Here is a 23,297-nt window from a genome sequence, read left to right on the forward strand (position 1 = left end):
CCCCTAGGGCTTAAGTGACTGATAAGTAAGGAGGGAAGGCTGATCAAGGATTAACTTAATATGTGGGAGGTTCACTAGTGACTTATTTTCGTGCTAGGCTGACTTTGGCTTTGCCTGCAACCTCTTAACAGCAGGGACTAGGGTACTAAATACTGAGGTAATGAGGTCCCCAAAGCAGAAACAAATATGGTGTGTGGACAAGAGGACAGCACCTCGCTGCACAGTCAGTGTTTGTGGTTCGGCTTTCCCAGCCACCTAGAGAAAGCCCGTCCACAGGTGCCTGTTCACACTGTGCTCTGGCTCCCACCTGCCCTTCTAGAGGGCAGAGCTGCCCCTCTCACCAAGGAGCCACAAGACAAAAACCACTTAGTAAGGTGACACTTTAATAGGCTGGAAGCACAAAACCTGTCTTTGGACACTATCAAGAGCCACATGTGGAGCTGAGTAGAGGGGCAGGCGCCAGGGTGGGGCCTTGGGGGAACCGTGGCCTACCAAGCGAGGGTCAGCGATGGCTGAAGAATCCTTGAGGATGGTTATATTTAAACGGCTTCATCCTACTGGGACCCCTAGAGAAACAGGAGAAGGGAAAGCAGTTAACAGCAGGCCCTCTTGACTGATAACTCATGATTCATCCACACGAGGGAATGTTATATAGTTATTTAAATAAAAAAAAAAGTTACATGACAGAAAATTGTAAAAAAAAAAAAAGTAGGCTGCAGAACAACATGTCAGGTGTGATACCATTTTTGTAGTAACGTATTCCTATGCTTGTAAATGCATTAACACATATCTGGAAGGGCCATTGCAACAGTGGGCAGTTCTGGGGACAGGGCATGGACACCCTCACTTTTTGCACTATTTACTGCTGTTTAAATGTTTAACAACAAACATATTTTTTGTAATAAAAAAAATAAAGAACATTTTAGAACCCCACCCCCAACCCCCGTCTAAGGAGACTGTCATGCCGGCAGAGTCTAGAAGCGAAAAGAATCTGCCGTAAGTGCCTACCAGGAGCTGTGTGCTAGGTCCTTCCTACCTCTTAGGGGCTAGCTGTATCATCTTCCAGATCTTACAAATGAAGGAACAGGCTCAGGGAGGTCAACTGTCTGTCCAACATTATGCAGCCAGGAAGTGGCAGAGCCAAAATCCAAAAACGGGTCTGATGCCAAAGCCTGTCAGCCACAGACGGGCCAACAGCCATGGTCGAGGTGGCAGGGTAAGACCTATGTTCAAAGCCTCCCCGCTGTGAAGATGCAGTTGTAATCCTGAGCCCCCAAGCAGAAATCCACAGAGGGCCTTCTTCCCACAACTCCACGATGAATCCATGTCCAGCTAAAAAGGCCCTTTCCCCCCACTTTTGTCTGCCTGTGATGGCTGACAGTCCGTAACCACAGGCAACATCCTGAGTCGGGGGGGCGGGGGCGGGGAGGGAGAGAGAGAGTGTGTGTGTGTGTGTGTGTGTGTGTGTATACGTATACGGTATGCATGTATGTATATAGTTATGAGCATATATGTTTATATGTGTATGTATGCATGTTTTTAAGTGTATATGGTATGAGTAATATTTGTGCGTTTGTGTGTGTATATGTGTATATGGTATGAGTTTGTATGTATGTATACATGTTTAAATATATATGGTATGAGTATGTGTGTGTGTTTATGTGTGCATGTGTGTGTATATGTGTATAAGGTATGTGTGTGTGTGTGTGTGATGGGGAGTGTAAAGAGGGGAGAACAGAAGTTATTATTCTAGCACCAGTGGTTGAGGGCTTACTCTGCCAGCACTGTATTTGGCACTTCACATGTTCAGTCTCATTTAATTTCATCCTCCCAGCAACACTTGAGGCAGATGCTGCTTTACAGATGAGGAAACTGAAGCTCAGAGGCTCTAAGTGAATAGATCCTAAATGCACACGTAGGATATGGAAGAGCTGGAATTTGAACCCAGGTCTTTCTGGCCCCAAAGCTCATGATTATAATCAGGGTGTCTGTCATGGATTGAATTATGTCCCCCCAGAAATGTGTATCAATTTGGCTGGGCCACAATTCCTGCCATCTACATGTGGTATTTCTTACAGCAGCACTAGATGACTAAGACAGTGTCATATGCCTCCTAACACCACGAGGGCACACAGTCATCTGGGCAAGCTCAGTCCTGCTGCAAATGGAGAGACCAGAGGCCGGCGGTGCGCAAACAGGGGCAAAGTCAGGCTAGCCACGCTGTACTCCAGCCCCTTGGCGTCACCCCAGTCACCAGCTGGACTCCAGGCGAAGAGCCTCACATCTCACACCACGGAGATAACTGGCTCTGAGTCACTAAAAGAACACCTTTAGCTGGGCAACATACAAAGTACCTCAGGAAGTGGATCCTTCGGGAACCATTAGAGAGCCAAGAGTTCCCACCTGGAAATGTGCTATAGCAGGCTGAGAGGGTGGAAAGAGCTGAGGTCTCACCCACACCCCCTACAGAGAGGAAGTGCTAGAAGGGACCAGCACCCAGGCACAGCTCCACCTCTTAGCAGCCACATGGGGCCAGAGCTGGTTATTATCTGACAACACTATGAACCAGGCCAGGTGGAGGTGCCAGACGGAGGTGGGAGGATGCTGGGACAGAATCCAGCAGCCGGGAACAAGGTTAGAGGAAGATAAGGCACCTTTTAGACTGATAGGGAACAAGGGATGCCCTGATTAGAGACAGATTGTAGCCCTTACCCCTCTGTAAACACTGCTCCTTCCAACCCCTTACCCAGAAGAGAACGGAGTTTGAGCAACGGACTCCTCTGAGTTTCTGAAACTGACTCTTTAAGAGCGAGACTAAGAGATAGGGGATAAAAGGGAAAGAAAGGACCCAAGAGCAAAAAAAAAGGAAACTTGCTAGAATGCTATAAGCCCTGATGCTGCACATACCAAATAGCTAGGACTTGCTGGTACTTTCTGAACATCTGTCTCGTACCAGGAAGCACCCCCAGAAGCTTTAGAGGAATTCTAATTCCTTGTGAGCTAGAAAGTATTACTTTGACTTCATCTTTGAGGAAACTAGCATTTAGCTGAGATGAAGTGGCTCTCCAAGGTCACAGGGCCGGTAAGCAACAAAAACAGAGATCTGTTCTCGGCACCTGCCTCCCTTCGGAGCTGCCTCCTCCTCTAACTCCCCACTCAATGCCTGCAGCTGCAATTCTCCCTAGGAAGGCTACAGCTGACTCCCCAGGGGTTGGTGGGGATGCGCATAGCGTAAAAAAGCATATTTGGATAATAAAAAGCAAACAAAACCCTACTGTTTTCCACAGAAACTACAGAAAGTAAGGTTTGGCCACCTCTTCTTGGTTCATGGTCCAGTGCTGCTCACTTGCACCTTCAAGGGGTGGAGACCAGAAACACTGCCCTGAGCACAGCCTGTTCTTGAAGAACAGCTGATCCAGGTGGGGAGGAAGTGGGCTGCAGGGGAAGTTTCAGGAAGGAGGGAACAAGCTCTCCTCAGGAAATCTGGTGGCAGGATTTTAATTTCTACTGTGAACAGACAAGTGCACGTGGAAACATGAGTGTATGGGGGAGTGGCTCACCTCTGACAGAGTGCATGACTCTATGCTGAGCTCTGATCTCTGCCCCCAAGTCCCATGAGAGCCCGGCCCCTCACCTGAAAAGCCGCAGACACATCTTCTCCTGGGGAAACTCCTTGGGCCCCTCCACACTGTCATCGTGGCTCTCAGTCTCCAGGTAGACGTCCAGCAGCACGCATAAGCGCTGCAGCTGATTGGTCAAGAGCTGGTGGCCGGGCCGGGCACCGCACAGCTCCTTATAGCACACGTTGACCTCGCTCTCCATGGCCTGTGTGGGTGGGAAAGCCAGCATCTCAGCACTGTCCTCCAATGGGTGCTGACCACACTGGCCAGGCTTCATCCCCAGGGGCTGAGGCCTCCACAGACGTGGGTCTGGTACTCCCACAGGAGCTGGCCACACTAGATCAAGCCGGACAGGTTCGCAGAAGACAACAGGATTTTCCTGATTCTGGCTGGTAACTTTCTCTGCTTCTCATGTCAGGATGGAGGTATAGACAAGGAATCTCAAGATCCGAGTCAGATGGTGCTAGGGTTAAAAATGTGCTTCATGGCTCTCACTACCAAATCAAATCAACAAGCATAATGATAATTAACAGCTGCAATGATCTCACACATCATCTCATTCCTGTGCTTCTTTCATACTTTTGAGTTTATTCACATTTTCAAAGAAACTCAAGACAATAATCTTTTATCCCTATTTTAGAAATGGGGAAACCTGTGGACCCTAAGCTAGTTAAGTGGGTGAGATGGGTCTAGGTTCTTCCCACTACTACACCATGAAGCCTCCAGCAAATTCTACAAATCCCACAAGACCCTCTGTCCCGGGAATTAAACCAGTGCCCAAGCCCTCAGTTTCGGCAGGTTCTGCCACAGCCCCTGTCCCTGAGTAGGCCCTCCTGCTCTTCCCGCCACCCCCAGCCAGGCCTTACCCGAATGTTGTCATCGTTGTTGTTGGTCTTCTCCCCCTTCCAGTTCAGACAGAGCTGGAAAACAGGTGGGATGGAGGAGTAGCCAGGGTTCAGCACCACAGCAGCCTGGAGCTTGGCTGGGAAGGGAGGCGAGTGGAGGAGAACTCAGTTCTGAGACCCAGCCTGCCGGCCATGCACCCTCCGCATTGGACCCTGAAGCTTACTCAAATGCCTCATATTAACCTGAGTGCTGCAGAGCACATTCTGGTGCTGACTGACATTTACTTTTGTTCTAGAAACCCTGACATGGAAGTGCCAGGTTGCAGCATGTGTGGTCCTGTGACTCTGGTCCCTCCAAGGACCTTGGGCTAGTTACTATGCCAGCACCCCAGGGTCCGGTCCACCTGGGCTTGCCCAAGACTTCTATTTAGACTTTGACAGAGGTTGGTTTTAAATGGCATTTCTTTATTTGCTAGAAAAAGTTAAGGATTTTTCCATGTGAAAGTTTATTATCTGGCTTTTCTCTTCAACAGCGTTGTACACTGTTACATCAGTCAAATATATTTATCCTATTCTGTTCCTTCTATTTTTATATATTTTGTTCTATGAATTTTTTCCTTTTAATAGCCAACATTTATTGAGGACTTACTGCGTTCCCTGCACTGAGCTGAGTCCTTCATTCCCATTTTATTTCCTCCTGTGACAATGATCCTGAGATGGGTACCATTATTATCACCCTATTTTACATATTAAAGAAAACTGATGTTGTCTCAAATAGCTGTAAGCAGCAGTGTTGAGTTTAACCAGACCTGCCTGATGTCAAAGCTTATGTTCATAATTGTTAAACTAAGTATTTGTGTATCTGTCCAACATGTATTTATGTCTTCTTTGGTGATAGCCTTCACCTTTTGCAACAGAATGGCATTCATCTCCTTTCCTCCAACGGGCTAAGTCTCTCGTTCTTTAGTGATTCATGAAGACAAAAAAAGTTTAAGTCTTGGACCCATCAGTCATTCAAGTAACATTGGACAGGAGAGTGCAGGTTAAGATAAAGATAATTCTTCGCTGAAGGTCAAAACATTTATTGAGAAATGATTCCTTTCTCTACTGTTGGGTTGTTTCTGTCGTAACAGTCTGCACATATTTCTGAATTTCTCTCTTTTCACCATTGTTTTTTGTTTGTTTTTAATCTACACCATATATAGTTTTCAAACTGATTCTTTGAAAAATGATTGAATAACTACATATATTTCAGATTGCTGTCCATTTATTCACCTAAATTTCATTCTTAGTTTTTTAAATTCTCATGCATCTCATGAAAATTTACATTAATATCACATTTGTTCTACGTATTACTCTAGAATACTTATCATCCTTCCAAGCCTTCATCAGCTCAACCAGGAAGCAGAAGTCACTGCTCAATGAGTTCCTGCCCTTGGGGCTTGGACATTTCTTGGACTGAATATTTTGTGCCCTTTCAAAACAGTGCTCTAGTGAAAAGACCAAACTTAATGGTCTGACTGAGACTGGAGGAACCCCAGAAAGCATGGCCCCGTCAACCCAGAACTAAAACAATTCCGGAGGCCAACTCTTCGGACAAAGATTGGACTGGACTGTGGGGCATAAAATGATACTCGTGAAGAGTGGGCTTCTTAGCTCAAGTAGATACATGAGATTAAATGGGCAGCTTCTGTCCAGAGGTGAGATGGGAAGGCAGAGAGGGTTAGGAGCTGGTTGAATGGACATGGGGAATCAGGCGTGGAAAGGAGGAGTGTGCTGTCACAGTATAGGGAGAGCCATTAGAGTCACATAACAATGTATGTATAAATTTTTGTATGAGAGACTAACTTGAATTGTAAACTTTCACTTAAACTACAACAATAAACAAAAAAAAAATTAAAAATAAATAAATAAAGATACCGCTTGATCAAATGGAAAAAAAACAGTGCTCCACATTGTTAGGGATGAAGCCAAAGTGTTTTTAAAAAGGGGGTGAAGGTGGGAAGCGAATGCACAAATGCCACATAGTGATCACCTATCATGAGGGAGGGAATGAAATGGATCAAAGGGTTTCAACTGAATCTGAAATCTTTCATTTCTTCAGAATATTTAAAAAAAAAAAAAAAAAGGACATGAGGAAGAGAAAAAAGTGGGGTAGAGAGACAGAGTTCTAATACCAGAGTCCAACCTTGCCCTCCCTTCCCACCCTGTACTAGCACTACAGACAACTTCCTTGGCTATGCATCTCCAGCACTAAGCCTCGGGGTCAGATCCGTGGGCAGTGCCAGGCCCTGCTAAGGCCCTGCCAAGCACAACAGTCCATGGCAGCAATCTGCAAAGCTCCAGGAGGAAAGCCTGGCAGAGTCAGACACCAGAGAGCTGTGAGGAATCAGAGCTTCCAATGCCTGTGAAGTGCAGACAGAAACTGTGGAGAAGAGAGAGTGAGGGAGGCCCTGTGACCTTGCACTTTACAGGGAATCACTTACAACCACTAGGAGTGGAGAGGTGGGAGAACAGGATGTCTGATCCTAGACTGTGGTAAGGCGGAGGGGCTGGGAGCTCAGGCTCAGAGGTCCTATCTGGCTTTGAACCCACCATTTACTTAGCTTTGTGACTAAGCCTGAATTTCCTCACCTATAAAATGGAATGATGTTACCACTCCTAGGACTGTGGGAGGATTAAATTAGATACAGCTTTCATGTGCCTGTGTCACAGAGTATCTCCTCGCTGAACAGTGGCTATCACAACCATTACTACCTGCTAAGTGCCCACCACAAGATTACAGGATTTTTCATTTGGGTTGGACAACCCCTCGAAGTTTTTATTCTTAGTGGCTCCCCTTGCCTGGAACCACTGTGCTCAGCAGAGTAATTACCTGTACCCCTTTCGATGAGTGCCATGTAGTAGAGATTGGTGTCCTCAGCTAGTCCCGCCTCCACAATGTCTTTGGTGAAATGCAGCTCCTAGAACAGTCAGCATGGAGATGGAGTGAATTGCTGGCTCCTCTGGTCAAATGCTCTGCCCGTCAGGTGAAGGGGCAGGAGCTGAAGGGTGACATGGGTCTGCAGTCCCCAGGAAAGCAAGGCTGACCTGTCACTCCTCCACCTACCATGTAATCCTCATAGGCAATCGTCACCCACTTCACCAGGCGAGAGACCACCTTTGCAGGGAAGAGGTACTGGCAATCACTGGTAACTGGCACAATGCCATGTTCTAAAAGAGAACAAGACAGATGCTGTCACAAGTAGAAATGCAGGTCCCACAACTGGGTACTAAGCATCCTCCTGGGGTGCTCTGGAGAGCTCAGATGGCTCTGCCAGCTGTTCCAATACACCAAGCACACAGTAGGTGCACAAGTCACCATGTGCTAGCAATGTAGACACAACAACCTGAATGCTGGTGTTGGGCCCGGGCATATGGCACTGGCTGAAGGTCAGGCTTGGGTGCCCGCATTCCCAGCTTCATCCTTAATGCAAATGTCGGCCAGCGAAACAAAAACCCCTGCAGCCAGAGCCAGTGATGATGCCTTCGCAGCAGCGACTGTTAATTAGATCAAATAGCCTAGAGGGCTGTGTTTTCCAAGTTGACCTTGATGGAGTACACCACTAAAGTGCTCTGTGCCAGTTCCTCTGCCGGGAAGGAGAGCTGGAGAGCTGCTCCAGGGGACATTCCTGCTGGCATTTCAGTAAGCAAATATGCTGACACAGAAAACACTGTCCAGGAAGACAATCATCCAACCCTGGGACAAGACAAACTCAGCAATGCTGATGGGGAGCAGGGCCCAGCAGACAAGCAATGCTGCCCCAAAAGATCAGTGTCCACGTGGAGCACAATAAGAGCTGGAGCAGGGGTGGGGTCTCTATGCAGGTCCTGGAAATGCAATGCCTTTCTTCACAGGGACTCTTAGATCAGAGAGATGCTAACTCCAATCTCCCTGCAAGTGCCTTGTACATGGTAAAAAGCAAACAAACAAACCAGCTGCTGCCAAGTCGATTCTGACGCATGGCAACCCCATGTGTTACAGAGTAGAAATGCTCCACAGGGTTTTCAAGGCTGTGACCTTTTGGAAGCAGATCTTCCAAGGTGCCTCTGGGTAGGTCTGAAACACCAACTTTCCACTTAGCAGCTAACCATTTGTACCACCCGGGGACTCCTTGTACATGATAAGCACTTGAAATTTACTAAATGAACAAACTCAAGAAAGTCCCTATATGGCCACCGCCTAGTCAGCAGCTCATCAGAATCACCTTGGTGCCAGGCCTTACCCAAAAAAATATTCATTCTGTGGGCCTTGTGGGTGGGGCTGGGAGAGTGGTGTAAGCTCTGGAAGGCAGGGGCTCCGCTACTGTTCACAGCTCTTCCCCAACACTGTGCTCAGTGCGTGGCTGGTATCAGGCTCGCGTTAAAGACCCACGGGATACACACCAAAGCCTGGGATGCACTGACCTAGTTGCTCCTGACTGATCCGCTAGTGTGGGCCACCCAGAAAGCTCTGGTGTCCTCTCTGAGGGAGGGGACAATCCTGATGGCCCTGAGGGGTGATCGGACCTCTGCCTGGATGGAACTGCAGCCATCTCCAGGGGCCCTCCCCAACACCTCTGCTCTGTAAGAGCCAGGAATCCTGCCCTCTTTGATTTGTTGTCAGGATTCAAGAGTAGTGAGTGTAAGATTATGTCATTCTTTTCCCTGTCCAAGTGGCTCTCAAGCCACGGCCCCAGCCTCTGCTTACCCAGGGACGCAAACTGCTTATGGAGGGCCAGGCGAGACTGCACCCTGGTCTTCAGCAGTTTCATGGTGGTCTCCATGTGGCTGGCACTCAGCGAGTGGTCCGCGATCACCGTGTACTATGAATGACAGCGAATAGCACACATTGTTGGGTGCTCTCCTCCCTTCCGCCAGGCACTGCCACTGTCCTAGGACCGTCCACCTGTGGCAGCCTGGACCACCCACACCTTGAGAGGGGGCCTATGGGAATGGCAGGGTTGACCTGCTGTGACAGGCACTGGCAGACTCCCAGAAGGAACATACAGCTGCTGTGTTAATAAGAGACTGTAGCTAGCTCCTAAGAAAAGGAAGGGTTCTGCCTACTCGTCATTTTTGGCATCCTTGTGCATAAGACTGTTGGGCAGCAGAGCCTGGAGCCAAGCTGCCCAGAGCAAGGACCCAATTTACTTTGATTTAGAGGGCTACCAGGCTCAAGGAGAAGGCAAAAGCTACCTAAGTATCTGTAGGCCTCAGATGTTTTAGAAGTGAGGTCTCCTGTGCCTCAAATTCTCTTGAGCTGATGGAGGACTGATCATAGCCCCAGAATTCTGCTGGGTCAAAGCCCTAGAAGGCCATCAGAGGCCTCTCTGGAGTCCACAGCAGGAGAGGAAGGAGAGCTCCTCAGCCAAGGAGACCAGGTCAGTATGCATACCTGTGGTTGCTCTTTGGGGAAGTGAAGGCCACCCAGCTTCTGAACCCACAGGTAGGGATGACCCAGGTCAAGTACATAGTCTCTCAAAGTCAGGATGCTGCAGAAAGGAACAAAGGATAAAACAACTTTATAAATCATGTCTGCTGTGGTACGAGGAGACAGCTCTTCTCCCAGCCTCCATCTTCCACAAACAAGCTGGTCTGCAGGCTCAGTCAGCTCACAGCCCAGGCTGCCATTAACGCCTCTTCACTCCGTCAGTTCCCTCCTGTGAATTCCATCCCTCCCATGGTCACTTATCCCTTTTTCCCCTTGCAGCCTTTAACTCATATGGAAATCTCAAATAAAAAGGCAGGGCCTGATCTCTTCACTAGTATACCAGTTTTTTAAATATTAATTTTTTTAATTCTCAGAGAATTAAAATGTCGAACATTTTTTATTATATCTCGTTTTCTTACCATCTTCCCCAAGTTTTGACCCTTCCATCCACACCATGATCTCCCTTCGCCTTGTAAGTAGGAAAGGGCACATGTCCCTGCTCTCCATAAAGCATTCCCTCCCGCTCTGTGGACGTTCCTCCCCTCTGGGAAGCTCTAGCCCTAAAAGGTCTGCAGCTTTGGGCCTGAGCCACCCAAAACACTCAGAAGTGGAGAGGCTGGGATCTGAGGAAACCTTGCTCACTCACCCAACTTTATCAAACTGGTACTGATTGGCTGGATTTGGCGTTTTCTTTCCATGATCCCCAGGATACAAACAGCTCAGGACTGAGTCAGGAGACAGCAAGTCACTGGAAAGGGGAGAAGAGCCTGCAGTAAGAATGCCAGCCAACATCTTGCCTCAAGGTAAGACTTGGGCATTTGGGGGATGGTAATGCCCAATGATCATCAGTGATCATCACGATCAATGCCACCATTCACTGAATGTTTCCTGGGGGCAGACCCTTCTATGCTTGAGGTCACTGAATCCTCACAACCCTGTGAGGTAGGGAGTATTATCACCTTCATTTTACCGAGGACAAACTCAAGGCTCTGAAAGACATGGCTTGTCTGAGATCACACTGCTAGTATGTACTGAAGCCAGGACTTGCATGGTCTGATCAAAAACAATACTCTTTACCACCTGATTGTTTTTAAAAAACTCATCCCTTCAAAAATTACATGGGTGCCAGGGCCTTACCAAAGGGGAGCACAGCTCAGTGACACCAACAACAGAAATAATAACAATTCTCATAGAAGCAGAATAAACTCTTTTCCACCCCAGATAGAACAAGTGTGCAGCTTTGATGTTGTATCTAGCTCGCTTTGACCAACTCTCATGCTAATCACAGAAAAAGACCCCTTTATGCTCCTGGAAAAAGATATTATCACATGCACTGGAGACAAGGTGACCTAGCACCACAAACAGAGACAGTGACACCACTGCCACCCACCTGGAATGATTAGGGCACAGTCTGTAATTAAATGAGACAAGCAGAGAAGAGATGGCCTTGCTCTGGTACAGGGGAGAGAGTATTCACTTTATCACAAAGGAGAAGGCCTTTATTCTTTCCCTGAACCAACAGAGGGTTCTCGTCATCTTTCCAAGGATAGCACCAGGAGCAACTCAGGAGGACCTGCTGATCTGCACCCCGGGGGCGTTTTGGCCCCAGTATGCCTTTGGGGACTTAACATCAGGATGATGGCAACTCAGGCTCTTCCCTAGTCTCTGTTTCATGCAGTCTCCCTGTGCCCCCAGGGGTCTCTGCCTCCTTCACTGTCTCACAAGGAGAACTAGCTAGAAAATAAGTAAAAATCTTCAGACTTTTAACCAATGTTCAGTGACTATTAGTGGTAGAAAGAATTCACCAAAATAAAACAGAACATCTGAAACTACACATGATAAAGTTCTTTGACCAACAAAAACTGATGGAAGAATCAAATCTTGACAAAACTTAGATCTGCAATATGTGGTTCAGGAAAAGTGAATTTGGTAAAAATAATGAACATAAAAGGGGAAGCTATATACAAAACTCCGATATCAAAAACTGTTCAATGAGTCAAATCTTTGATATAAAATTTTAATGGAAAAGAAAGGATTAAAAACTTGGTAAAATAAAAATGGAAAATGATTAAAAATGGTTTAATGGCTTAATGAAAAATTAATGAATTAAACTGGCCTAACGGAGATCATTCTGGAAAATAATTTTTCAAGAAAAATTCAGCAATGTTGGTATGATCCTGACTAAAATGTTTGTATTAAAAGCACGAGTACTCTGATCAATTAGGAGATCCAGATAACCGTCACCAGTGTCAAAGACAGCCTGTGCCTCCTGATGAAGTCCCCAACAACACCGATGATACGGCCTTGCCTCCTCTGCCCAAAATCAAAATAGAATCTGATCAAGCCTCTAAATCTAACTACTAATTTACAGGAAATCCAGGGGGAAAAAGTAACATGTTCAATTGTACCGCAGGGATGCAACATCAAAATCCACAGCTGGAAAACTCTAACGAGTAAACAACCCGTTTTCCTCAACAAATAAACAGGAAGGACAAAACAGATGGTAGGAACATTCAGATGAAAAGAGACTTGGGGGAGGCTCCACCCAATTGCAATACATGGACCTTACAGAGATCCAGATTCAAAACACAAACGGTGAAAACAAAACAAAACCACCAACATTTATGAGAAAATGTGAACCCTAACTGGATAGTGGATGATGTTAAGAAATTAGCATGCTCTTGTGATTATGCTGGGGCATCCCTATGTTTTCGGGCACAAAAGCCACGACGGCTAGAATATGCCAGCAATCGTCACGATGACGCAGGACCACAGAATGTTTCGCTCTTTTGTATATAAGGTTGTCGTGAGTCGGAGATGACTCAACACCATTCATCCACCCGTGTTTCCAAAAATTAGATAAATAAAATCATGCACCAGGCTGGTGTCTCCGTGGGGTTACAGCAGTCTGTACTTGAGCGAAGGCCTCTGGGCTAGGAGTTTGGAGCCTCAGATTCTAGGCCCAGGGCTTCACTAATTGCGCCATATGCCCCCTGGGCCTCAGTTTCTCCATCTGTAAAACAGGGCAATGAGCTAGACAAAACCTGAAGGCCCTTAAAGATCTAATCTTGGTTTTATGTCTCCTTCTTTGGGACCCTGAAAGCAGTATCCATCAGTGATTACACACACCTGGCTGACTTTGAATCATCATTCTCCACTCCCTACCTATGACCTTGGGCAGTTTCTTAACTTTCCAGAGCCTCAGTTTCCTCACTCTTTACAATTACTGTGAGAATTAAACGCATTGACAATGATAAACACGGCTGTCACGTACCAAGTGCTTCATCTGTGCTCAGCACTTGACCTGACTCTTCACAAGCACCCTGGGAGGAGATACTTGAAAACAGACTCAGAGGCCAGGTAAGCTGCCTAAAGTTACAAACACAGCTGTGAGTAGCCGAAGTGGGATTTGCTCAGCTCTGTGAGCCCAAGCACATAACCAGTCTGCAGTGCTGCCTCCATCGTGGCACATATAGAGCTTAGCAAGGAGCTGGAGTTAAGGATGCAATTAAGGCAAGCCTGCACTATTATTAGTGGACAGGGCATCTTAAGAAGTGAGCAGGCAGAATGCTCATGACAAGAAGCTCCACCATGACCAGAGGGCCCCAGGAACTGCTTACTGGACCACAAGCCATGGCTGAGCAGTGGACGTGGGCACTCTGAAGAGCCAGCCCTGGGCTCCCTCTGCTGGGGTCAGGTGGGAACAGCCCTTGGGTGATCCAACAACATGCTCAAGCACAGGGACGGAAGCTACAGCCTAAAGAGGAAGGGAGCTCCAGGTGCAGGGTCTGAAACCTAGGGGACATCCCACCACCAGGCACCTATGGGAAGAGCCCTGCCCTACCAGCCACTAAATCTGTGCCTCCCTGAGCCTCAGTGGCTGCATCTTTCCATAGCCAACACTGGGGCTCGGGTAAGACCATGCAGGTACAATGCCGAGGGGGCGGATTCTTGTAAGTGAAGGCTATTTCATCCAGGCCGTACTGGCCCTCCCTTCCACCTGCCCTGGCTGTGGAACAGGACTACAGTAGTCAGGGGCTCCCTGGGGATGCCCAGCTGGTGGCTGTCATTACTGTGCCTCTGCTCACCTTCCTCAAAACCCCCACAGGGACCCACCACACTCCCTCCTTCCACTGCCCAGGTAACCTAGATTCAGCTGAGCTATTAAGTGAAAATCCCAGCACCTTGGGACAGAGAGAGGAAAGGAGAAGAGCGGCCTAAATCTGTCAAGCGGATAAAGTCTGCCAAATCTCATTTGTACATTCACACTTACTACTGGTTATAAAAAGCTGGTGCTCTGCCCTGCCTACTCATTTTGCAAATACTCTGTAGTCACCCTTATCATCTGCTGTGTAGTAACAGGACTTCACAAATTAAAGTCAGTGAGTGCTTTCTAAATACCAGTGAGGTGCCAGGACTTATAGGCTGTGTGGAGACAACAGAGCCTCCTCAAAGCCAGTGAGGGAGGACTCCAGGGCAACCCAGCGCTGAGGCTGTCATCACATCCCCCACTCCCTGCCCCATCCCCACAGCCCCTGACAATACCTGGCACTGATGGGGGTTATGAGCTCCGTGGCGGTTGTCACTTTGGCTTTTACTGTCATGATGTTGAGGTTCATGAGGTAGCAGAAGGTCAGGTGAAGCACACTGTCATCTAGAGGACGAGGAGGAAAGGAAAAGATAATTTATGTGTAAAACACTTACACCAAAATTAATAATACTATAAGAAAAAAATTCAAAGAGGCTTTTAAAATCTTTTACTATAAAAACAAAAACTTAATGGCAAACAATGTTGAGTAAAAAAGCAAATTCTTTGATACTGCCCCTCTAAGAGGTAGAGCTTAATTCATTTCCCTTGAGTGTGGACTTGACTTAGTGAGTCCCTTCTAACAAATACAGTATAGAAAGGGAAAGTGGTAACTTTAGAGTGGAAAAACCTGCCAGACTCCATCTTAACCAAATGATCAAGGTTAACATCACCAGTGATAAGACATACTGGTATCATGTACCCGATGTGATGTGACGATGAATGCCACACCTATGGTCGTATTCCCCAAAATCCATAACCTGAGTCTAAGCATGAAAAAACACCAGAGAAGCCCAAATTGAGAGACATTCTACAAAATAACTAAGCTTCATCTTCAAACAATGTCCAGTTCTTGAAAGACAAAGACAGACTGAGAAACCGTCATTGCCTGCAGGAGACTAAGGAGCATGACAACTGAATGCAATGTGGGACCTGGGTTGGATCCTAGAACAGAAAAAGGACATTAAAACTAGGGAAATCTGAACCAATTCTGTAGTTTAGTTAGTAGTATTGTACCAATGAAATTAACATCAGTTTTGATTGTTGTGCTTTGGTTAAAGACGATGATAACATTCGGGGAAGCCGGGTGAAGATTACATGGATTATATGGAAATTATCATCTTTGCAACTCTCTGTAAATCTAAAATTATGTCAAAATAAAAAGTTTAAAATGAAAAGGCAAAAAGATAACCAGGAAATGTACAGCACATTTCCATTTGGGTAAAGAATAAGTAGGGAACCCTGAATTTATAGAAGCACTCATGTGTACAAACTCTGAAATTAATCAGTAACCCATAAATACAGAGCTGGAAATTAAACAAGTAACCATGAGTTCAGACCCTGAAATCAAGGAACAAGTACTCTGTGTTCTGACCTTGAAATACAGCAAGAAGTAACCATGAAAAAAATAAGTAAGTAGGGAAGAAGATAAACACTCACTTGTGTAAAAATTTTTAAATGTGCAAAATATTACTACAAAAAAATAAGAAACCTGTAACAATGGTTGTCCTTGGTGATAAGACTGAGAACTAGGGTCTGGGAGTATACGGTTAAGGAAACTTAAATTTCGTTGTTGACTTTCATATTGCTGGGATGTTTTATCATGTACTACTTTTTCTGTACAAAACCAGTTTCAAAATATACATATATTCTCCACAGAATACAAAGTTCTACTTATATGTATTAAATCAAGCACGTCCTTGTATTCTTCAAAACCTGTATACTCTTGCTTATTCTGTGTACCTGACTTGAAACTACAGAATTGGTTCAGATTTCCCTAGTTTTAATGTCCTTTCTCTGTTCTAGGATCCAACCCAGGTCCCACATTGCATTCAGTTGTCATGCTCCTTAGTCTCCTGCAGGCAATGACAGTTTCTCAGGCTTTGCCTTTCATGAACTTGACATTTTTTGACTTTGTTCTGTGTACCTCTTCAGAAAGAGGTGCCGTTTTAATGAGTTTCCCCTATGTGTCTAAAGTTTGCTTGCTATGTTGTTACAGTCATGACTTAAAAATAAACAAACTCCATGCAAAACAAGGAGGAAAAACAGAAATGTGAAACAAATTCTTTCTTGGGCAAAGACGTCTCTGGCTGGCCACGGTCTCAGTGCATTGTGTCCCCCAGAGCAAGGTGGGTGCTGGACTGGCTGCAGCCGGACCTTTGCACTTCAGGTCAAGCATGACGGACAGTGGGTGCCTCTTCAGCATCTCTTTGCGTTTGTCGTCCAGCTGAACTCCCAGCGTGGGTCGCCGCCGTTTCTGGACAAAGGGAAAGGCCCGAGCCAGTAAGCACTGGTTGAAAGGCTCTCCCTTTCCCTGCCCCTACCCGCAGGGCCTCAGCACTACTGCCTGGGACCTGCTGCTTCAGCTCTCTGGGCTGCCAGACTCCCCAAGTCCTTTCTTTCAAACCTCTTCCCTTCCGCTTCTTAGGGAGGTTGGCAGCCACCAACAAGCAGACCCCAGTGCAGCTGCTTGGCGCCGCCACAAGAGGAAATGGCTCTCACCGTGGTCTGCTCCTCTTCAGCATCAGAGTCACTCTCGTCATCTGCAAAAACAGAAAGAGGGCAGCTAGGGACGAGGGGGCTCCAAAACGCTCCCCAACACACCTAAACCCACAGGGCTTGAAGGGGCCCAGACACTGCATCTCTTGTCAGGGGACTTCTTTAGAATAAATAGTAAATTAATTCACTGCTTCTTATTCAGAAGAATAATAATAAGAACAAACTATAATCCTACCACCTGTTTTGTTTTTTAAAAAATATTTTATTGTGTTATTGGTGAAAGTTTAGGCAGCAAATCGGGTTCCCATTTAACAATTACTACACAAACTGTTCACTGGCATTTGTTACATTTTTCACTATGTGTAAACATTCTCATTAATTCCATTCTGGATATTTTGTTTCCAGTAATCTGGTTTCCCTGTCCCCTTCCCCTTCCATCTTTGCTTTAGGGTAACTGCTAACCATTCACCCTTGCTTTTTAAAGAGCTTTTTAATGTCATTTCTGTGGGCCACAAACCATTAGTGGTGGTGCTGGTGACAGTAACAGTAATATAAATAACAGTAACTCACATAATTTGAGTGGTTACTATGTGCCAAAGACAGTGCTAAGCACCTTGCATGCATTACCTTATTCCATCTACATAATAATTCTACATGAGGTATTACTATCCTTTTTTTACAGAAGAGTAAATTGAGGAGCAGGAATGGTAAATCCCTTCCCCAGGGTCTTGGAGCTAGTGAGCAGCAGAGCTGAAATCCAAGCATCTGACTTGAGGAACTGAGCACCTCCCTGTCCACCCCAGAGCACTAAGATAGTAAAGCCAAGATTCCTGCCAGGCAGAACCAGTACAGTCAATTTTCAAAGGACCAGCACTGCCCTGGGGTGGTGACTTGGTTTCCCTGGAATGAGCTACAGAAGAGTCCTAGGGGAGGCGTCCGAACCACCACAGTACCTTGGGAGTCCTCAGGAGGCTTGAACAGGGCCTTGGCTTCGTCCACACTGCCTTCGATCGACACAGACAATGTTTTATCTAGGGGCAAGAAAAAGCTTCGTAGGGAAAGCCACTGATGATAGAAGCAGAGCTACATAAGCAGGCCAGCTCTGGGAATGGGTATCTACTCCTTTTGCCACAGTTCCTTATAGACCAGGAGTGGGAGGGCAAGCCCTTTCTCCAGATGAAGAGGAACAAGGTGGGAAACTTAAGTCTTTTTTCCATCATTTACTGAGAACAAAGAACCCAAAGTACAGATTCCTGGACAGGCATCATCTGAGACTAGTGGTGAACACCTCTCTTTTCACGTTTATACCAAGGTACAGAAATTCAAACCTAGGGCCTAAAGCCACATGGAACTCTTCTGCTAATTGTCTTAAAGGTTCTTACCCAGAAGCTCTTAGAAATGACGCTCTCATCTGAGTGCTTGCTTACTTATACCAAGCACCATACTGGCACTGTCACATTTACCAGGGAGGCACAGGACAGTGGGGAGGCACTTAGACCCTGTAGACCGTCCTTGGCCTGAGTCCCTGTCCCTCCAGTTCCCAACCACATAACCTGGAAAAACCATGTCACTGCTCTGAGCCTCAGTTTCCACTTCTATGAAATGGGGACTTGACTATGGTATCTCCCCTATTGGGCAGGAAAGACTGAATGAGCTGATGTTCATAATTTTAATTTATAAAATTATTTTAAAACATTAATTTTTAATCTTCACAATAACTGTGTAAGAATACTACTACTATTATAGCCATTTACAGATGAGAAAGTTAAGGCTTGGAGAAGTTAAGATATCATAGCCAGGAAGCACATAAACTGGAATTCAAGGTCAGGTCTGTTTAACTTGAGCCGGTCCTCTAAAGCATTAAGCTAACTGGCCTGTTCGTGCACCAGGCCTGATACTTCACAGAATTAACACCTTGGGCTTGCCCTTCCTGTCCTTGTGGGACTCTGTGGTCCTAGCTTGGTGAGCTTAGACCGGCCACTTTCCCTCCCTGTTCCATTCATAAGGGTACTAAGAGTCACAAGAGCCTGACATGCTTTGTCCAACTTCACTAAGAAGGGATGGCAAACTTCCCCCAAGTGGCAGGTCACTGAGATAATATTCCCAGGCAGGTGACCACTCCTTTTCCCTGACAATCCTTCATGAGCCATCAAACCCCACGCCAAACAAGCTGGTTGACTCCATCCCCGATTGGCAAATGCCGCACTATTTTTTTGAGTAGTTTAATCCTGGAATTCTACAGTAAAATGGGATAGGAAACCCACTCATTTTAAACATAAAAGAAAATAAAATTACTCACCCTGCCTAGGGGGCTGGGAGGAGGATTTCATGTGAGCTGATGATGGAAAGAAGATGGAGAACAAAGGGAAGGGACAAGACCAGAAAGACCAGGAAGACACAAGAAGAGAGATGGTAATGTGCTGATGTCATGGCTGTGGGGAGAGGCATGCACTGTGCAATGGATGTCCATCCAATGAAGCAGGTGGGTAGGGGCGGGGAGAAAAGTTTAGGTGCTGGGTGAAAGCTGTATCAGAGCAATATGCAGGGTCTCCAAAAACTTCTCAAAGCCCCAGCAGGGTCACGGGCGTCCCTTAAGCTTACCGAGGACACACCCTTTTAATATGGCAATTCACCATAACAGCATGCAAACTGTTTGGGGCATGGAGAAAGCCTGAGAGAGCTGGCCAGGACCCGTGTTCACCAAGTCCTCTTTCTGAAGCTGAGCAAGAGGTGCTGATCCACCTGCCAAGCATGCCTCAGGGGGTGAACACGGCAGCCAGTGGGAGCCTGGGCAGGCTGCCTGGGCTCTGTACCCAACAGCTATCTGGCCAGGCTCATGAAACACTCAAAGCCATCCATCCGGAAATTCCAGCCTCAGGCTAGCTGGTCAGGGCAGCCACGCTGCGTGGTGCACAGGGGAGGCAGTGACTGTGACCTGCGGGCACTGGAGCAGGGCTTCCAAAGGACTCATGGGCTATGCAGCTACTCCCACAGCCTCTTTCTCACCCAGCACCCATACTCACCACAGGCCTGACCATACGCAGTGGCCTGAACAAAGAGAACATAGAGAGGCGGTGGCAGATGTCTGGCTGTCTCATATTGCTTGTGGGCCTGGTCGAACGGCATGAACAGGTACTCCTGCACCGGGAGAGATGCCTGCATGCAACAAAAGAAGGATTTTTGTTTTTCCTTTTTTAGGCAATCCATGTAGGAACATATGGCCACTTAGTTACTGTATATAATTCACTTACTTATAACTGTGATACATTATAAACTAGTAGAATTAGTAGCGGACAAAGGCTCAGTATAAAAAACCAATTGTTCTTCTTTATACAGTAAAACCTGTGAAAGCTGGAACCTGTGTAAGACGGAAACCTATCAGAGAAGGAAAATTCAAATATTTTCCACTAAAACAAGCAATAGAAAAGTGGTAAGACTGCATCCTGTCAAAGGTGGAAAACTTGCAGAACTTGGAAAAACAAGGCAGTCCTGTCAAGTTCTGGCTCTCAGAAGTTTCACTGTAGTAGCAAGAAACAGTAAGAAAATGAAATTATAAAAAGAAAGCACTTCCAATACCATTCAAAAAAATATCAAATACCTTAAGAATAAATGTAGACCTAAATAAATGAAGATATATGCTACATGTTAACGTTTTAGAGGACTCAATATTGTCAAAATGTCAATTTTCCCCCAAGTTGGTCTATAGATTCAATGCAATCCCAACAGAAATCCTAGCAGGGAGAAATAAACAAACTGACTGCAAAATTTATATGTAAGTGCAAAGGACCAAGAATAAGACAATCCTGAAGAACAAAGTTGCAGGATTTATACCACTGGGTATCAAAACTTCTGATAAATCTATACTACTCGTGCAAGGATACACAAATAGGGCATGAACATCTATTTATTATGACAAAAATTGCCCTACAAAACAATCGGGAAGGAATTTTTTTTTTCAATAAAGGGGTCAGCTGAATACCTATACGGAAAAAAAAAGTACCTTCACCCTAACCTCACACTGTATACAAAATTACTCCCAGGTGGAATATAAATCTAAACGTGAAAGGTAAAAAATTAAGCTTCCATAAGAAAACAGGAGACTATCTCCATTACCTGGGGATACAGAAGGATTTCTTAGACTGGACACAAAGGCACTAACCTTAAAACAAAAGACTGATAATTAGACCACATGAAAATTAAGGACCTCTGTTCATCAAAAGACACAATTACAAGAGTGAAAAGTCAGTCACAGAATGAGAAAAGATATCTGCAAAAGATTCATCTATAAAATATATAAAGAACTCCAAGCAACCCAACAGAAAAATGGGCAAAAGGCTTGAACAGGCCCTTCACAAAAGAGATTATCCAAAATGCTATTAAGTATACAGAAGGTGCTCAATGTCATTGGTCTTCAAGAAAATAAAAACTACCACCATAATGAGATACTTTTCAGAACGACTAAAATTAAGAAGACTGAAATATCAAGCGGTGACAAGGATTTGGAGCAAGTGGAACTCTCATACAGTGCTGGTAGGAATGTAGATTGGTACAATCACTTTAGAAAACTGTTTACCAGTGTCTACTAAAGCTAAACATATATGTGTTCATGATGACCCAGCAATTTCATTACTGACTATATATCCAGCAGAATGTGTACACATGTGCACCAAATGACAAGTATGAGAAAGTTCATAGCAGCATTATTCATAATAGCCCCAAACTGGAAACCACCGAAATCAAATACAGCCATGAAAATAAATGACTCCTGGTGTTTGCAACAACATAGATGAATCTCACAAACACAATGTTGAGCAAAAGAAGCCAGACACATGAAGGTACATACCACATAAGTCCTTTTATATAAAGCTTGAAAACAGGCAAAACTAACCTATGAGGTTACAAGTCAAGATAATGCTTACCCAAGGAGTAACTAACCATTGTGACTCGGAACGGATAAAAAGGGGCTTCTGGAAAGGGGATAATGTTCTTTTTCTTGATGCGGGTGCTGGCTACGTGAGTGTGTTCACTTACTCATTAAGTTGCACACTTACTAGTTGTATGCTTTTCTGTATATGTATTTTATTTCGGTATATGCACATTGTTTTAAAAAGTTATATTCAAGTTTATTAAGTAAAAACTCCCAGTTTCCAGCTCTAGACAGAGGAAACTGTTATGATTTGGTGTAAATACAGACTTTTCTTAGCATATACACGACTTACACATGTATATATCCATACAGATACTTTGCAAATAAAGTATACAAATGAGATCATACCATATGTTTGTTCTACAACTTGCAATTTTTGTTTAATAATATGATAGATATTTTTCCTGTCCAGTTATTCTTCTTATCAGTGGCATGATGTTCCATACTTCCATCACAGCTACAAGGCTATAAAACTCACGGCCACTGAGTTGATTCCAACTCATAGCGACCCTACAGAACTATCCCACAGGGTTTCCAAGACTGTAATCTTTACAGAAGCAGACTGCCACATCTTTCTCCCACGGAGTGGCTGGTGGTTTAAACCACCAACCTTCGGGTTAGTAGCTGAGAGCTTAACCACTGCGCTGCCAGAGCTACGATAATTTATTTAACCCGTACCCTACTTAAGACCATTCAGAGAGTTTCTAGTGAACAGGAGAAATTTAACCATGCTGAGGACTTGGTGTTAAGTACAACCAAAACAAATCACTTTGTTTTTCTTTTTGTACTATTATGAAGTGCTAGTGGAGAATATTTCTGTTAACAACTCAAATTCTATCCCCAGAGTTGAAGGGAGAAAATGTTGATCTTGCCAAATCCTAGAAAACTGAATTTATAATTTTTCAAGGGTCCTGTGTTACAAAGTTCCTCCAAATAAGCCATTTACTCTGCTTCATGAAACTATATGAATTTAGACCAAATCTGGCTTCATAAAGCAAACAAAAACGGGTCACCTATATAGAAAAACATCGTATTTTACAGGTAAAGTGGGGACTTTCCCTTCTAAGGTATCTAATGCCTTTCAAGTATGAGTAAGGTTCTCTTCAGAGTGAGTGGATCTGCTGAGGGGGGCCTCACAGATGTCCATGGGAAGCGTGCCTGAAGACTGCTGGGCTGATGAGAACATGCAGGTAGTAAACTAACACAGTCTGAGCATCTCACCAGAGGAGGCTGGGTGAAGAAAACGCTCCAGGTAAACGTGTGTGTGTGTGTTCCTGAGCCCATCCAGCCAGCTTCTTCTACCCAGTACATGGCTCTACTGTACCAAACAAGAAGGACTGCAGACAAGACCACCTTGCATTATACTATAATACCGATTAGGGTAACAGAACCAGCAAAACCCGAATGGTGACGTGGCTGTTGGCAGCCTCTGGTCAGCAAAGTTTCATGGGGTGGTGAAGACAAACCAAAAGGCTGGCAAGACCTCACCTGCATGATGCTGTTGAGGCGAGGCTGGAGGCTGCTCAGGTACTCCTTTTTCACCTCAATCTCCTTGAGGATTTTCTCCTTGTTGGACAGACTTTCTCTGTACTTCTCTGCCAGCCTGTTGAGGGAGGACACAGCACTGTCACCCAATGCTCCCCAGGGA

General features: G+C 45.4%; 1 protein-coding gene across 2 annotated transcripts in view; it reads right to left on the minus strand.

The window, feature by feature from the left end:
- Positions 1–406: 406 nt before the first annotated feature.
- THOC5 (THO complex subunit 5) overlaps positions 407–23,297 on the minus strand; it is a 32,598-nt gene continuing 9,707 nt past the window's right edge. The window contains exons 7-20 of one of the 2 annotated variants that reach the window (XM_004378913.2): positions 23,138–23,252; positions 19,746–19,878; positions 17,676–17,753; positions 16,726–16,766; positions 16,381–16,480; positions 14,463–14,571; positions 10,564–10,665; positions 9,882–9,978; positions 9,195–9,309; positions 7,575–7,678; positions 7,341–7,428; positions 4,487–4,602; positions 3,635–3,825; positions 407–566 (exon numbers count right to left, since the gene is read on the minus strand). In XM_004378913.2, coding sequence (XP_004378970.1) covers positions 503–566; positions 3,635–3,825; positions 4,487–4,602; positions 7,341–7,428; positions 7,575–7,678; positions 9,195–9,309; positions 9,882–9,978; positions 10,564–10,665; positions 14,463–14,571; positions 16,381–16,480; positions 16,726–16,766; positions 17,676–17,753; positions 19,746–19,878; positions 23,138–23,252 — 1,453 coding nt within the window. In that variant the 3' untranslated portion in view covers positions 407–502. Of the gene's footprint in view, positions 567–3,634; positions 3,826–3,950; positions 4,115–4,486; positions 4,603–7,340; positions 7,429–7,574; positions 7,679–9,194; positions 9,310–9,881; positions 9,979–10,563; positions 10,666–14,462; positions 14,572–16,380; positions 16,481–16,725; positions 16,767–17,675; positions 17,754–19,745; positions 19,879–23,137; positions 23,253–23,297 lie in introns of those variants that run through there. The other variant, XM_023733671.1, reaches the window with a different exon arrangement.

The sequence above is a fragment of the Trichechus manatus genome, unplaced genomic scaffold (assembly GCF_000243295.1).
Source record: "Trichechus manatus latirostris isolate Lorelei unplaced genomic scaffold, TriManLat1.0 scaffold00061, whole genome shotgun sequence".
Taxonomy (NCBI): domain Eukaryota; kingdom Metazoa; phylum Chordata; class Mammalia; order Sirenia; family Trichechidae; genus Trichechus; species Trichechus manatus.